The sequence below is a fragment of the Vanessa cardui genome, chromosome 7, assembly GCF_905220365.1.
Source record: "Vanessa cardui chromosome 7, ilVanCard2.1, whole genome shotgun sequence".
In the NCBI taxonomy this organism is placed as follows: Eukaryota; Metazoa; Arthropoda; class Insecta; order Lepidoptera; family Nymphalidae; genus Vanessa; species Vanessa cardui.
The window spans coordinates 13,124,162-13,140,114 of record NC_061129.1 but is presented as its reverse complement, the minus strand read 5'-3'; the positions used below and the strand labels follow the sequence as shown (position 1 = coordinate 13,140,114).

General features: G+C 35.2%; 2 protein-coding genes across 2 annotated transcripts; one reads left to right on the top strand and one right to left on the bottom strand.

The window, feature by feature from the left end:
* Positions 1-368: 368 nt before the first annotated feature.
* Positions 369-1,476, top strand: LOC124531042 (U11/U12 small nuclear ribonucleoprotein 25 kDa protein). The gene is made up of 3 exons (XM_047105458.1): positions 369-648; positions 723-794; positions 1,217-1,476. Exons 1-3 carry the CDS (start codon positions 502-504, stop codon positions 1,451-1,453), a joined length of 456 nt encoding a protein of 151 aa, XP_046961414.1. The 5' UTR covers positions 369-501; the 3' UTR covers positions 1,454-1,476.
* A 144-nt stretch (positions 1,477-1,620) lies between these two features.
* Positions 1,621-15,485, bottom strand: LOC124531041. The gene is made up of 20 exons (XM_047105457.1): positions 15,343-15,485; positions 14,927-15,186; positions 11,673-11,782; positions 11,230-11,409; positions 10,353-10,517; positions 9,461-9,670; positions 8,356-8,756; positions 7,758-8,086; positions 7,210-7,354; positions 6,824-6,967; positions 6,218-6,457; positions 5,676-5,900; positions 5,003-5,182; positions 4,341-4,473; positions 4,161-4,252; positions 3,832-3,968; positions 3,224-3,381; positions 2,805-2,935; positions 2,436-2,543; positions 1,621-1,907 (listed from the first exon to the last, which is right to left on the bottom strand). The coding sequence occupies exons 1-20, from the start codon at positions 15,373-15,375 to the stop codon at positions 1,770-1,772; spliced, it is 3,519 nt and encodes a 1,172-aa protein (XP_046961413.1). The 5' UTR covers positions 15,376-15,485; the 3' UTR covers positions 1,621-1,769.
* Positions 15,486-15,953: the final 468 nt, after the last annotated feature.

The following is a 15,953-nucleotide window of genomic DNA, read 5'->3' as shown; positions in this document are numbered from 1 at the left end:
AGACATTAATAAAATTTAAGGATAAGTTTTAAGATTGTTTTTTACAACATATGTACCCTTTTTTTAGGTAAGTTATGTAAGAGTTAAGTTTATTTGATTTTTTTTTGGTTTACACATTTGCATTATCGTGTATAACCTAAGTAAGTAGTACTATTATAATTTTTAATGCTAATATTTAATGCTAGTTGTTACTTGATACGGTTTTAAATGTAAATTTTACAGATTTTCACTTGTATTAATCGTTTTGAATTTGAAGTAGTAAAATAATAGGAAACGATAAATAAAAATCCAGGTGTTTAATTAAAAAAAAAGTTTGATGACAGTTGACATTGATAGCTACTCTAAACCGGCTTTTTGACATTCTTTGTATAGCTGTAGACGGCTGACGGACATCTGTGTTTATGTTATTTTTCTAGGGAATGATAAACATAGATAATTAAATCTATAAATTAAAGTTTTTATTCGATAATTATAAAGCTAAAATATAATTTTAATTTATTCATGGACCAAATTGCTGAAGTTGCTAATACGTTGTCTCATGATGATCTTCTTGAAGTTAGCAAATCATCTCTTCAAACTATCTTAAGTTCCGATTCTTTGCTATCCGATTTACCGACAGATATTGTTTTAGAAGAAATTCAATCACTGGTACGTCTGTTTCTAATATCTTTTGTGTATAAAGTCTCTTACTATTAATTGAGTTTTATAATTTATTTCCGCAGATAGCTGTAGAGCATGGTCAATCTATTACAATATATATCTCGAGGGAAAATGAACAACCCTTGAAAGTTATTGTAAGTAATAAGTCAACGATTTTATCACCTAATTAGTTATGAATGTGATACTAACATTCTATAACTTACTGTCTTTACTTTTTCTAAACTTAGTACTTTAAATATAAATAATATATGTTTAAGTTAATGTAACCATCAACAACTTATAATTTAAAAGTGGTGAACATTATATTTTAAATAAATTAAGTCCAATTAAAAGATGTATGAAAGTAAAGCTAGAGCCAATAATTGTCTCACAACTAAGGGAAGGGTCCCTCTCCTTTCGAGAAGAAATATTTAAAATATTATTTTGGGAGGACTTGAATCTACTTTGATGCCTTTTTCTTGATAAAAAATTTACTAATAGCTTTATAATATTCATTTAAAATATATATGTTGATTTATAGATTATATATTGTTCAACAATTTTTAAATATTTTCAGGTCCCACAAAACGCTACAGTAAGAGATCTAAAAAAGGCCATTTCCAGACATTTTCAACTACATCAAAATAGAATTGGCAATAAAGTTAAAATATCATGGAAATATATTTGGAAAACATATAATATAAACTTTGACAGTTTGATTCTTGATGATGATAACAGTTGCATTGCTAACTATGGAGTTACAAATAAGGTTACATTAGCATTCAAGAAGAAAAGAAAAAAGCCAAAATTATAACTATATTTATTTATTGCTAAAATAATTGCACCTGCAGATGAATAACTGATGAAAGCTTTTACTTGTAGTAATATAGTTTTACAATTGTACATAATAGACAACTATTGTTAAAAGAAAAAGTATATTATATAATATAGATTCTTCATTAAATTGTTTAAACATTTTCACTTTGCTATAATATTAATATATTAAATGAGCCAAATAATAATTTACATAATCTTGAGTGAAGAATAGCTTTTCCTTCACTGCATTTTAATAGTTATAAAATTTGTTAATAAACAAAGTACATAAATGTACCATTTTACTGTGAGAAACTTTATAGTTGTTCGAAGTCTGGTTGAGGTGGTGGCTCTTGAGGGAGAGGCTCAAAGTCTCCGAGGCTATAATGTGCTTCCTCATGACGTGGAGTAGCCAACGGTCTATCATATGCATCCTTAAGTAGCTCCTGGTCATGCTAGGAAAAAATAAATATTATTATTATGGAGAATTACTAAGTATACATATTAGATATCACACTAAAGTATTGAATGGATTTTTGAATACTTTTTTTTTTAGAAAAGAAGTAGGTTTTCCTTTAGATAATTCTTTAAAGCGTCACTCTTGGCTGATAAAGTCGTAGTTAATAAAACATGTAACATTGTAAAACTTGGTTTTCAAGGTGAACCAGTAATTAATAAAAGAAAAAAGTAAAGTAAACAGCCTACAACTGTCCCATTTGTGAGTAACGGCTTCATCTCCTAAGCAAGAAGTTTTGGGTTTGTTTGTTGATACATCTGTGGTAAATATTCATATGACTGATGCAAGAGTCCTCAAACATGTTACCTTCACTGCAGAGCATGAGATGAATTATATCCACAAATTAAGCACATCAAAGTTCAGTGGTGCTTGCATTGTTTGGCAATCTTGGCCCGCAAGCAATTATAAACTTTTTTGTAATGTATTTAATGTTACAAGAAATAAAACTTCAATATAACTTATATACCTGATCTGATTGCAAAACAGAGGGTGGTGCTAGGTCGTCCAGTGATAACTGTGTGTTGATGACAGAAGGTGGAGCATAATCTGGTATCGCAGGCAAGCTCTCCACAGGCTAAATGATCATAGATTTTATTAATAGATATTATTAATATTTATTTATAATGCACATAATTTTTTTATCACATACTCAAATTACAAAAATAACTGAGTACAAGTTTCAATACCTATTGGTTGTAAACTGCTTTGTATTAGAGCAAAATTACCTAATATACGTACATATGTTCACAAAATTTTATGACACATATAGACATTATAGATTTTTGACATATAAAGCACATAAATTTTTTAAATAAAATCTATATGGTATAATTACCGGTTCCACTGGCTCTTCAGTTGCCTTTGGTGGGTAACTCTCATCCCTTACAGTATTGGCCCGTGCATCCTCTTCTGACGTGTAAGCACTTGTGTGATGTGTAGCTAATAAATGGGTCAGCATATCTGTGCCTGTATATATATTTTTTAAGTTAGTTAAAATTAAAGGACATTTTTTTTCTCCTGTTTCTGTTTATGTGACAATTATTATAGAATATATTTTACTACTGGTTGTTGTTTTTCGTCGATCATATAATAAGTATTTTTCTTTATGTAGAGTTCATGTAAAATTTTATTATTCTGATCACAGATAACAGGCGATTCAAACCGCTCTAATGATATTAAATAATATTATAGTTTAGAGGGGATCAAGACATTTGAACTGCGCACTAGCTATTTGAGAGGCTACATCGTACTCACCAATGTCGGTGGCGTAACCGCAGACGCAGTACAGGCGCGTGGCGGCGCGACGCGGAGCGACCTCGAGCGAGAAGGGCCCCGCGCAGTAGCCGCTGTGCCGCAGCATGCCGCGGTAGCACGACGTCGCGTACGGGCACTTGCTGCACTTAGTGCGCCCTCTGATAAATTGCACAAATAAATGTCAACAACAGTCATCGATTTAAGCAAAATGCTAAGAGATAGAGCCGATATGGCCCAGTGGTTAGAACTCGTGCATCTTAACCGATGATTGCCGGTTCAAACCCAGGCAAGCACCGCTGATTCATGTGCTTAATTTGTCTTTATAATTCATCTCGTGCTCAGCGGTGAAGGAAAACATCGTGAGGAAAACTGCATGTGGTAAATTCCATAGAAATACACATGTGGGAGAACCACATGTGTATTCCACCAACCCGCATTGGAATATGTTCCAAACCTTCACCTCAAAGGGAGAGGAGGCCTTTAGCCCAGCAGTGGGAATTTACAGGCTGTTGTTGTTGTTGTTGTTGCCAAGAGATAAATAAATTATTCGAATTTTAATTTTGACTCTTAATAAAATATGCTTTGAGTATAAGTTATATGGGACTAACAAGAAGTGCTTGTCGCTATCGAGTGGCGTGTCGCACTCGCGACAGAGGAAACCGTCGGGCAGCACTAAGGTTGTCTGCTCGTACGTATCACTGATGGCGTGGCTCGTTGAATCCTTGACTGGCGGTCGCGCCTTGTTCTAATAAAAAAACAAACAGTTCAATAAAATAAACATGTATTATATAATACTTTTAACATTGAAATTTAACGCTATTTAGGTTTACAATTTATAAACAAAAAAGATACACATTATTATAGGTTTCCGAAGCAAATTTTCGTTACATGTAGATAGGTAAGAATTTAAGATAAAAAAAGAGTTACTATTTCTTACCTTGGGTTGATTTATCAAATGCTCTTCAGAGCACAATGGAATAACATCATCTACGGGTTTGTGGTCGCGAATTTGATGCTCTTTTAGTTGACCTGAGAAATAGTAAATAAATTATGTTTTTTTTTTAATATCGAAAAGTGTTATTTAAGTAATGGATTATTTTTTAACTATAATACGTACCAAGATGTACGAACTTCAATACGCATCTGTTACATCTAACTTCTAATTCCTTATCCTGGTGTTGTTTTAGATGATCAATGTATACCAATAAGTTCGATGTCAATTCGTGGCCGTCTGCGTATATCGGTATCACCTATAAGGAAAACATTTTTTTAATTTGAAAGTTGTCATTTTAACACCGTTTGAACTAAATTAGCTACCTCATTAGCTAGTCTCCGCTTAGCGTGGGTCTTTATATAACTTTGAGATTGAAGAACATATAATATATCAAATTAAAAATATTTGTTTTATTTTTTTTCTGGCTAGGACAGTAGAAATTTTCGGCTTTTCATAAGTTTTTTAGTGTAAATGTATTCATAAGTTGTACACTATATTAAATGACGACCTCCATGGTCGAGTGGTGTGTACACCGGTTTTCATGGGTACGCCACTCTGACGTCCCGGGTTCGATTCCCGGCCGAGTCGATGTAGATTACCATTAGTTTTCTATGTTGTCTTGGGTCTGGGTGTTTGTGGTACCGTCGTTACTTCTGATTTCCATAACACAAGTGCTTCAGCTACTTACATTGGGATCAGAGTAATGTATGTGATGTTGTCTCATATTTATTTATTTATTAATAATATACAATATACATAATGTAGTTGCGCGCGACGCGCGTTACCTTGAGGCAGTGCGGGCAGTGCAGCGCTCGCGAGCGGGCGTGTCGCGCGGCGCGGTGCTGCAGCGCGGCGCGGTGCGCGGACGCGCGGTAGGGGCACGAGCCGCACGCGTACGGCAGCTCGCGCGGCGCGTGCGCCTTCTGCATGTGCGCCGCCAGCGTCAGCACCGCCGCGAACCGCACCTGCCGACCGCGCGCTCATGTATATGCTATGTCATATTGTAATATTCTAGCTATATATAGCTTCTCTAATAAAATAATTATAAAGATTCCCTTTAACACGACAAAAGTCTGTTGTCATCAATATTAGTATTCGATTTGTTAATTATAGGCGACGCGCTGTAATTGTGTCCCACAATAATTGTAGTAGTGTGTGTAGTGTATAATATATGTAACAAACACTATTTGACAAAATGTGCCTATAAAAGTGCATGCAAAACGAAATGTGTATGGAGTAATCATTGAATATTCAGTCTGTATTCAGTTAGTATTAAGAAGTCATAATGTGAACACGCCAAGTAAAATACCGAAACAAACAATGATTATTATTTGTCTCCCGCTTAACCTCCACTTCATAAAAAAAAAATTAGAGACTAAATATAATGGTATAGCCCCTAAAGTAATGATACACATAATATGGACCACATTTCCAAAACCGGTAAGCGTAGTGATATACCTCGCAGATGAGGCAGGCGTAGGTGAAGAGGTCGGGCGACTTGGTGTCGACGGGGTGCGAGATCTTGAGGTGCGCGTCGAGGTCGTCTCGCGAGGCGAAGCGCGCGAGGCAGAAGGCGCACTGCGGCGCGTCGGGCGCGGCGCCGGCGGGCGGCGGCACGGCGTGCGCGAACACGTGCGACGCCAGCGCCGCGCTCTCCGTGAAATGCTCGCGGCACAGCGGGCACTGCGGTCCCGTTAGTTTGTGTTATTTCAAAAATAGAACGTATGCAATTCTTAGACACTTCATGTGAGGCAATTGAAAATTTTGATTTTAAACACTTGTACGAATATTATAAACGCGAATGTGACTCTGACTTTATGTCTAGTACTGCAGCGAAATTGACGCAGTTTAGAGTGCAGCAAACTTGAACTCCAAGGTAGGATACTCCATAGGCTACATTTTTGTATACCTAATAGTGGTCGATCAAACCGTGAAACACGAACGAAGTCGCGTTCGACCGATAGTTTCATTATAACTTATAACTATATTCAGGGTCTTACCTCGACAGAGATAGCTTCATTCTCTGTCTCTCCCTCCTTGGTTTGTCCGAAGTAGAAGCGTTCCAGGGACACGGTCTCCTCGGGTTTGATTTCCTTCTTGATATTCTTCAGCGGTACGTCGTCGAGGTCGTCGTCTACATACGAGCGGACGGTCTTGCGACGTCCACGTGGCGTGGGTGTCTCATCCTTCTCCTTTGTTTTCTCCTGCTTAATCTTTGTACGACGAAGAGCCAATGGTACCTAAAAAAGTAAGTGTAAGTTTATGTTTAAAATATATTGAAACCCTAAATTTGTAGCCTTACTTTTTCGAAACATAATTTTAAAGAAAAAGTTTTTAACGTAGCTGCTCAAGAAAACTAGGTATGAAAAAAAATACATTTAAAAACTGTACTTATGTGTACATAATGTGACGACATACACAAACTTAATATATTTGCCGTAATTCTTGAAACAATGGAATTAATATTACCGAGCGCACTTTTCGAAGGGAGACGATTCGAAACAGTTATCACCTCAAAAACTCCATAATATGATTGTAAAAAGGGTACAGTTAACAGTATTTTAATTCATCTATTAAGTTCGAAGCGATAGGCTATCTCCACGAACCTCCTCCTCGTCATCATCATCCTCGACGTAGGCCGTCTTTTCCTTCTTCCTTTTCTTCGGCGGAGGTGACGGCGACGGCTCCTTCTTCTTCCTACCGCGTTTGCTGCGAACTTCCGGCTCTGGTTCTTCAGTTTTGTCCTTTTTCTAAAATATATATTAACGATGTCTAAATACAATCTATTTATTTATTGGGAAACAAACAGTACTACAAATATACTAAAGACGGAATGTGTGAAATATCCTGATTATGCGGCAAAAACTTATAACCCAAATGTTTAATAAATTTGCGTTGAATTTTCTCTAATTGCATAATATAGCATTTATAAAAGGGATGATGACAATGTAACTTTGTTATCAAAATTTGAATTTGAATTTTTTGTCTTTACCTTACTGGGATATTTCCAATTCTTGAATGGATTTGAAGCAATCTTGTTGAGTCGAATAGTGATTGGATCCTTGGCCTCCATCTTTGTTTGCTCGGCAATATGTGCAACGATATTATCGAACGCTTGACCGGGAGATACGCCGAATCTACAAAAGCATTTAAATACATTACTACCCAATAATATATAAGACTCAATATATGGACAAATATATTCTACTCTAATTTACTGAAGAATTTTTAAGTTTAAACTATAACGTGTATATACTAGTTATAGCTCGCGGCCTCATCCGCTTGTGAGAGTGCGCGCAGATTTCCCTATGTTTTGTAACTGGTAGTTGACAATATGTATGAAAAATTCATGATGATTATGGCATCCAGAAAATATCATATTAAAATTCAGAAACCCATAAAAGAGGTTGTATATGCTTCAAACCTCCTCATTAGGACAAAAGACTTTTGTCCTATGGTGTGACATTTACAAATTTACTTCACTACAAATAAATATATTTTTTGTAATTAATAAAAAATATGTAAAGAAATGTTTCTCACTTTTCTCTCCATACTAGTTCATCAAGAAATTGCTGAATTATCTGCCTCGACAGCAGCGATAGAGTGTTCTGGAACATTCTAGGCACAATCCTTCGAAGGTACTCCATTATATTAGCATTGCTGTACTTCATTGGCTGATCTGAATGCGAAGTCGATTGGTGGACAGTCTTAAAGCCCATGGATACTAATGTTCCTTTGTCAACTGTTAGGTCCGTAAGGATAACGGAGGAGGGATGAACCCAGTTAGTGAGTGGTTCGAGAATCTTCTGGAATCGTTTCTTATAGTTTTTTTCGTACTCCGCTAATGGTTCGACTGCACGTAGACGAATCTGAAACGATAAATATCGAAAATGTTATTATATACGCCATAGATTGATAAGTCATATAAGTAAAAAAAAAAATTTTTAGTTATTTATGTCACGTGATAAGTTATAATAGACTTATAAAATATAAATTATTATTAATTTTATTAAGAAAAAAACAACATTGCATCTAGTCCAGTAGTAGTAGTCAAAATAAATTACTAGTCCTATGTTTAGAGATATATTTTGATAACTCCGATGTAACAAGTTTTTATTTAAAACTGTAAAATACTTACCAACTTCTCAACCGGATCCAGTACACCTAACACTTCAACCTTAACTTGCCTTTGAGTGCCGTCATGGCTCGTCGTTCCCAACGATATCACCCCCACTTCGACCTTCTTTCCTTGTCCACCTAGCAGACCCATATGGTGATGAATCGCTGAGGTACATACCGCCCTTAACCATGTAAACAGACCCTTGACGTACAAATTGTCTACTTTGACCCATTGCACGACATTCTGCACGTTTGTCTGGCATGCCCAATGGTAGATAAGTTTGAGAAGCACACTCGGGGGGAAAGTGGCGCCTTCAAAGATAGAGCTGGAGAATACGGAGACGAACCGCGTGGGGCAGCACTCTGATATCCACACGTAGCCGCCGGAGTACGGGAACTTCGACACATCGGAGTACATGCCTGGAATTGAGGAAAACATGACGATGAAGAACGAAGAAGTTGCTTTTGCAATCGTGGATACCGCGATATCTATCTATTTATTATATTATAATGTTTAATAGTCAATGTTACGATTAAATAGATACGTATAGCAGGACACAAGTTAGATGTAGCATCGGAAAATGCAATGGAACGAAAATAAAACCGATTACTGCTGATTTACACAATCAATAGAAATAGCTCCCTATCGCGTCATTCGACGCTATTCGTCGCTATAGATTCACGCGTCAGAGAAAGCAAGTGCATGTAAATCCACGCGTCAAATTGACGAATATATTAGGTCATATGATATTACAAGTTATTACGTTTGTGCAAAGATCATATTCGGATGAGAAATAAATACTGATAATTTGAGATAGCGTACTCAATTCGGATGTGATCGGTTCTACGAATTTTGCCGATGCGACATCCTAAGTTGTGTCGTACTATAAATATCTTACACAATGTGAGTCAAAGAAGAATATTGTAAAAATTAGTGAGTACGCCACTAATTAATTCTATATTGTGTTTCTGTTAAAATTAGTCTAAATGGTCTGCAATTATAAAGACTAATAATGGTTGGATAGTTTGAACTTCTGTTACTTTATTTGCAATGAAGTGTAATGTGTCAGTGGTATGGGATATATGGGAGGGTAATGGGTAGTGGTACATGTGGGGGGCCTCACCCAGCTTGAGCTTGTTGGGGGCGTGCACGGCGCACCACTGCTCGGAGCGCACGAGGCCCTGCTGGATGAGCCACTCCGTGAACTTCATGGGCGTGTGGATGAGCACGGACTTGACCTTGCTGTCCAGCGCGGCGCGGTCGGCGCTGGGCGGGCTCTCCTTGGAGCGCAGGTAGGGCCGCGCCACCACCACCAGCGACGGGAACGTCTTGCCTGCGCACATGCCCTCTCGTTACTTTAGTACAACTTTTACTTGGTGGTAGGGCTTTGTGCAAGCCCGTCTGGGTAGGTACCACCCACTCATCAGTTATTCTACCGCCAAACAACAGTACTCAGTATTGTTGTGTTCCGGTCTGAAGGGTGAGTGGGCCAGTGTAATTCTTACAGCGTTAATGTCTATGGGCGATGGTGACCACTTACCATCAGGTGGCCCATATGCTCGTCCGCCAACCTATACCATAAAAAAAAAAACAACTACATTCATTTATATTTACGTATACACATTAAGTTACATTATATTATATTACATTATACTGTATTATATTATCGTTTAATTTTTTTAAGACTATCTTATGTTTTTTGTACACCTATATCATTCTTTCTTGTACATGCTAAGGTTGGCTGGTAGAGAATGGAGTAGCATTAAGCCCGCCTTTTGTTAATACTTTTGTATTGTACAATAAAGCATTAAAATAAATAAATAAGTTAAATACCATTTTATATATTATATAAAACTTAAATACAGAACCCGTAGAATACAATACATGAACAAAATTATAAACTTCAAATTTGGTAAATTATTATTTAAGCTCATTAGTTCATAATAATATAAGTAATGCCCCGTAGTACTAACATCCACTATGCTTAATAAACCATTTATATGACAATATATTACCTTGTAACTTGTTAAATGATACCTCCCGAGAGTCGGCAATGTTCTTGTTACCATCATCTTTGGTGAGATCAACAATTGCTGTGGTTTTAGTTGCACTGCCGGTGAGCAACCCACCTACTGCAGTTGCTTCAGATGGACGAACATTAGTAACTACACTGTGTACATCTGAGAAAATAAACATTTGAAAATGAAACAAACAGTATATTAATTTTTAGGTGAACTCAGTAAATCAAATTGTTCCATCTACTCTTTCATATTTGTTTGAAGAAATAACTGCAGAAATATTTTCTAAATTCATCAAAAATATAGTTATGATAATAACTGAACCACTCTGAGGGTTACAAAGTCATAGACAGGAGCAAGAACAATTACTACTAATTTTTCAGGTATGAAAACTTTACCTTTACGACACTACTAAGAATTTTATGGCAGTATAAAGCAACCATAATTACTGGGCAATGTGAAATGGGAAAAAGTTTACAACAATGATATTCTAAAAAACAGATATGTTATATCCATACTAAACAACAGAAAAAAGTGTGCCGCGCCGGGGACCGTTTATTTTAGTTTATTTTTACATTTCGTTAAAAGTAAAAAGGATAGCTTGATAAAAACAATAAGTAAAAGGGATAACTAAATGTTTTAATTACGCAAAACATATTACTACGTAATTATGATGTATTATAACGTAATTACTACGTAAAACAACTAAAAACAAACGTCCCGTTATTATTATTAGGACGTTTTCTAGTCTTCAATTTTTGCGCGTTAATAACATATCTGTTTACTATAACATCATTGGTTTACAATACATTCGTTTAAAATAAAATTTTATAAAATTACATTAAAAATATAATTAAGACATGAAATTACTTACTAGATGGCGCCAAAGTTTTGTCTTTAGTTTTAGTGACTTCCTTATCATCTTCCCTCTTTTTATCATCTTTTTTCTTATCCTTATCCTTTTTCTTCTTCTTATGGCGAAGTTCTGGCGATTTTGCTCTGTCTGATGATGGAGAGTAATCCCGGTCTTCCTCGCGATTCTTTCTTGGACGCCCTTATGAAAGTTATGCAATGGTACATTTTAGTTGTCTCTTATTAAGATTATATTTTTATTATATAGGTATATTTTAGCTATTTTAAAGTAAAATTACATTATTAATTAAACCTTTTGTACGTAACTTTATACATAGTGCTTGTTCTTACACAAACATGAACAAAACATTATACCAGTTCAGTAAATGCATGTGATAAAATTCAGATCACCTGTACAAGGATCACATTAATTAACAAGAATAGAATTATAGAAAAAAATAATACCTCTGCGACCCTTATTTTCTTTTTCCTTCTCTTTACATATAGAGAGAGATCGGGATCTTGATCGAATGATATCAGCACTCTGCCGTTCCAAATCTTTGAGAACCGGCTGCCTTTAAAAATTAACAAATATTAATTAATATCAAATATTATTTCAAATTAAACTTGTTGTATTGTTAACGCTAGAAAGACGGTTAAGGGTCTTTTGACCCATTTTGAAGTTTATCGTTCGATAATTTCGAAATTATTAGTTTTGGTGCTACGTCCTCCCGTGACTTTTAATGAAATAGTTTATATTTCAATGTACTGTTAATGTTATATTATCATCCTGAATTACATAAATAAACATAACATTCACCTACAAAGACGGCGCCAGATCATTTGACCCAAGCGGCATTTATTAAGATAAACAGTATCGATTTGAAGGTAGGTCATAATATTTACATTATTCTTTTATAGCTGTCCATCTTACATGTGAAACTAATTGTATAGAATCATACCATCTGTTACTTTCGTGGAGCTAACAGTGTTATTCAGTTATTTTACAATGTCTAGGCTGAGCGATTATCAAATATTATTATCGTTACAATCATTGCCTGAGGATCAGTCAGACGGTGAGGGAAAAGATGTCGCGATTTAGAAGAAGAGATAATTCCATCCGAAACGAGTTCTTCAAGTGACAACATGCCACTAGGTAATTATAATCTATTTTTTTACTTATTTGATAAGAATATTTGCATCTATCGATTTCTAGAATTAGCAACGTAGACAATTTGATATATTATACAATTACATTTATATATTTTTCGTTGTCTTTTCAGCTAATGTACAACGTCAACGATCATTTAGGGGAAGAGGACGAAGGAGGCAAGTGCGTGGGATTCGCGAAATGCAAGCAAGGGATAATACGGATGATAACAGTATGGTGTCGTCAGAAGGAGTATTATGGAAAGAAATCTCTGGAACTGAGCTTGGTCAAGTAGGTCGACGAGTACAGCACAACATTTTAACTGAACACTCTGGTCCGACACCGTATGCACGAAGGCAAATTGGCAAAAAGCTTATTACTGCCTGGAAGCTTTTATTGGATGAAAATATTCTGCGTCATATAAAAAAATGCACAGATGCTAAAGCTCAGCGCGTACTTGGTCATTCAAATTGGTCGATTACATTAGAAGAACTCGAAAAATTCATCTCAATTTTATATGCTAGAGGTGCCTGTGACGCAAAAAATATTTCCGTAAATGATGTGTGGAACAAAACTTGGGGTATAGGCACCGTGCGTAGCGATGACTCTGCCATCTCTTGACTCATATTTAAAACTTTTACCCTCAATTTCAGAAATACCACTGTCAAACAACGGAAAATATTTCTGAATTATCGTGTTAATTTTTGATAACTAGAGCTATCGAAATATATTGTTGTATTTCTGGATGCCGTAATACATCCAAAAACAACTTATATTACTATTTGATTTTATTTATATAAAAATCACCAATTTTGTGGGTAACTGTTATGGAAGAGAGTTTAATTTTCGTCGATCGTTGAATCTAACCTATAACCGTTGTTTCTTTTAATAGACATCCAAATAACTGGTTTCCATCTAAAAATACCACCATCTGTAGCGCCCATTTTATAGGCAACAGAAAATCCGAAAATCCTCAACACTCCTCGTATGTACCTACAATTTTTCCAGTTACTACTGTTTCTTGTTCTTGTCCAACTGTTTCTGTGACATCGAAAACATGTCCTGACTCGAATAGCTTCTGCCCTTTTAATACATTTTGACTACGCTGCCGATCATTGTTAATTGTTAAAAAACCATGTTTTATAATTTTGATCATTGTAAAATCATATTTACAGACTTGACAGCTGCCAGCCTACCACCAATGTGTCTGGGAAGTTTCTTTTTGTATTCGCACGGTGTCTCTACTGTCGAGATTATAACGCCCTCTATTGTTTCTGCACGGTGCCTATAGTTTTTTTTTCTAAAACAATGTCAAGGGACCAATTCAAAGAGATAATGAGATATATTAGATTCGATGTACGATCTGAAAGATCTTCAAGATTGCAAACTGACAAGTTTGCACTAATTTCAGAGGTTTGGAATCGTTTTATAGACAGTTGACGAACAATTGTTTGCCACTAAAGTCAGATGTGCCTTTATTCAGTACATGTCTAATAAGCCAGATAAATTCGGAATCAAATTTTGGTTGTGTGTCGACAAGCATTCCAAATACCTATTGAATGCTTCGCCTTATTTAGCTAAAGATGAAACTCGTTCAGAAAATCTCGGTGAACATGTTGTTATGAAACTCATAGAACTGTTTCTCAAGAAAGGAAGAAATGTCACCACTGACAATTTCTTCACATCTGTTTCGCTGGCTAAAAACTTACTTTCCAAACAAACTACAATAGAAGGCACAGTGAACAAAGGAAGGCGTGATATTCCTCCCTACGCAAAAAATCCAAAATTAAATTTATATGAAACAATTGTTTTGAAGACAGACGATGACCAATCTTCATTAACCATCTATCAAGAAAAAAAATCAAAAATGTATTATTACTCAGCACACTGCATGATCATATTCAAGTGGATGAAAGTACTACGAAGAAAAAACCTGTGTCCTCCATTTCATTTTATAACTCTACTAAATATGGTGTTGATATTGTTGACCAAATGGCCAGAAAATACAGCGTCAAAGCAGCATCGAGAAGATGGCCAGTACAATGCATGGATTTTATATCAAGAAGTGACAAACAACAAAGTACGTAGAGGAGATTTTATACTCCAACTAGCTTTAGAACTCAGCAATATGTCGGAGGACTCTTCTACCATTGGTTCAATACCTCCAACAGTATTGAGGCAGTTAACACTAGCTACTAGAAAAAGACGCCACTGTTCAACTTCTTATTGTAAGAATAAATCCAATAAAATGTGTGATATTTGTAAAAAACCATTATGCGGACAATGCAATCAATCAAAAATATATCTTTGTCAAAATTGTAAATAAATGATTATAAAAGTTGTAGTTATTAAAAACTATATTATTACACAGCAAATTGATGTTTGGATGATAATCCCACCTTATCTAAAGATCACAAACATATTTGCAATCAAATACTCATTGCACATATTAAATACATTGTTATTATGATGTGAGGTCATTTGACCCTTAGCCGTCTTTTTGGGAAGAGTATTTTGCCACCTTTCTAGTGTTAAAGAACAAAAACAAAAGAACCTGAAGTGCACTTACTTTCCAAGCAATTGATAAGCAGTAAACTGATCTCCATTGTAAACAATTTCACCTCCAGTATCTTTTACAATAACATCAAGCTTGTTTTGAATACTCTTATATTCCTCATCAGCGTTTTTGTATGCTTGCAATTGTGCCTCTGATAACTCCTCCTCCCAGCACTCCAACTCCAGAGTCGGTACATCAGGGCCAAAATATGATCGCTTATATAAATCCGCTTCAATAATCTCAGCTTGAGGAGGCACGGGTGGGGCCGGCTCCTAAATGGAAAGAAAAAAATATTGACTACATTTCTTATAATCATACTTATTTATTGAGAAAAAACTCATTAATTTAATGGCATTCTTTAAATCTTGTTAGCTATTTGTCCATTAATATGATTTTTAGTGTTTATATTTGTGGTTACGAAAACCTACCTCATTATCGGCTTTGAGTTTTTTAAGCTTCATAATGATTTTCTACGTATTTATTATCAATTTCCATGAAAACATAGATCTCAAAACCTATTTTCCGATTAAATAGATTTTTTTATATACAAACAATACACAAATCATTCATTGGTGAATGGCGACGCCAAGCAGCCAAATTGTGTCAATTTTGAAGTTTATAAAAAGCTGCCATTATAAAAGACTTAAAGAACTTCCGTGGTTCCGTAAAAATATTTCACATTTTTGAATACTCATATTTAAAATATATCTTCAAAGGTAACTTTTACAGAAACATAAATTCACTTCTTGATATGTTCTTTACACATACACTGTTAGTTGTTCTTCAGTAATTTTTTTCTTTCTTTCAGATCTTTCAAGCTTAATTTCTTTTTAAATCGAGATCAGAATATAAGTTGTATTATTAAACTTCTTTAAAATATTTTCTATATGAGGTGATGGTAATAAGAGAACTGAAAGTTTGGATAAATAGTTATTGATTTCTAATTTTCTTGTTTAATTATCAGTATCAATTCATTTTAGATGAATATTTTGTTCTTGGCTTAAATAAAAGAGATATACGAGTTCATGATTGATTATTG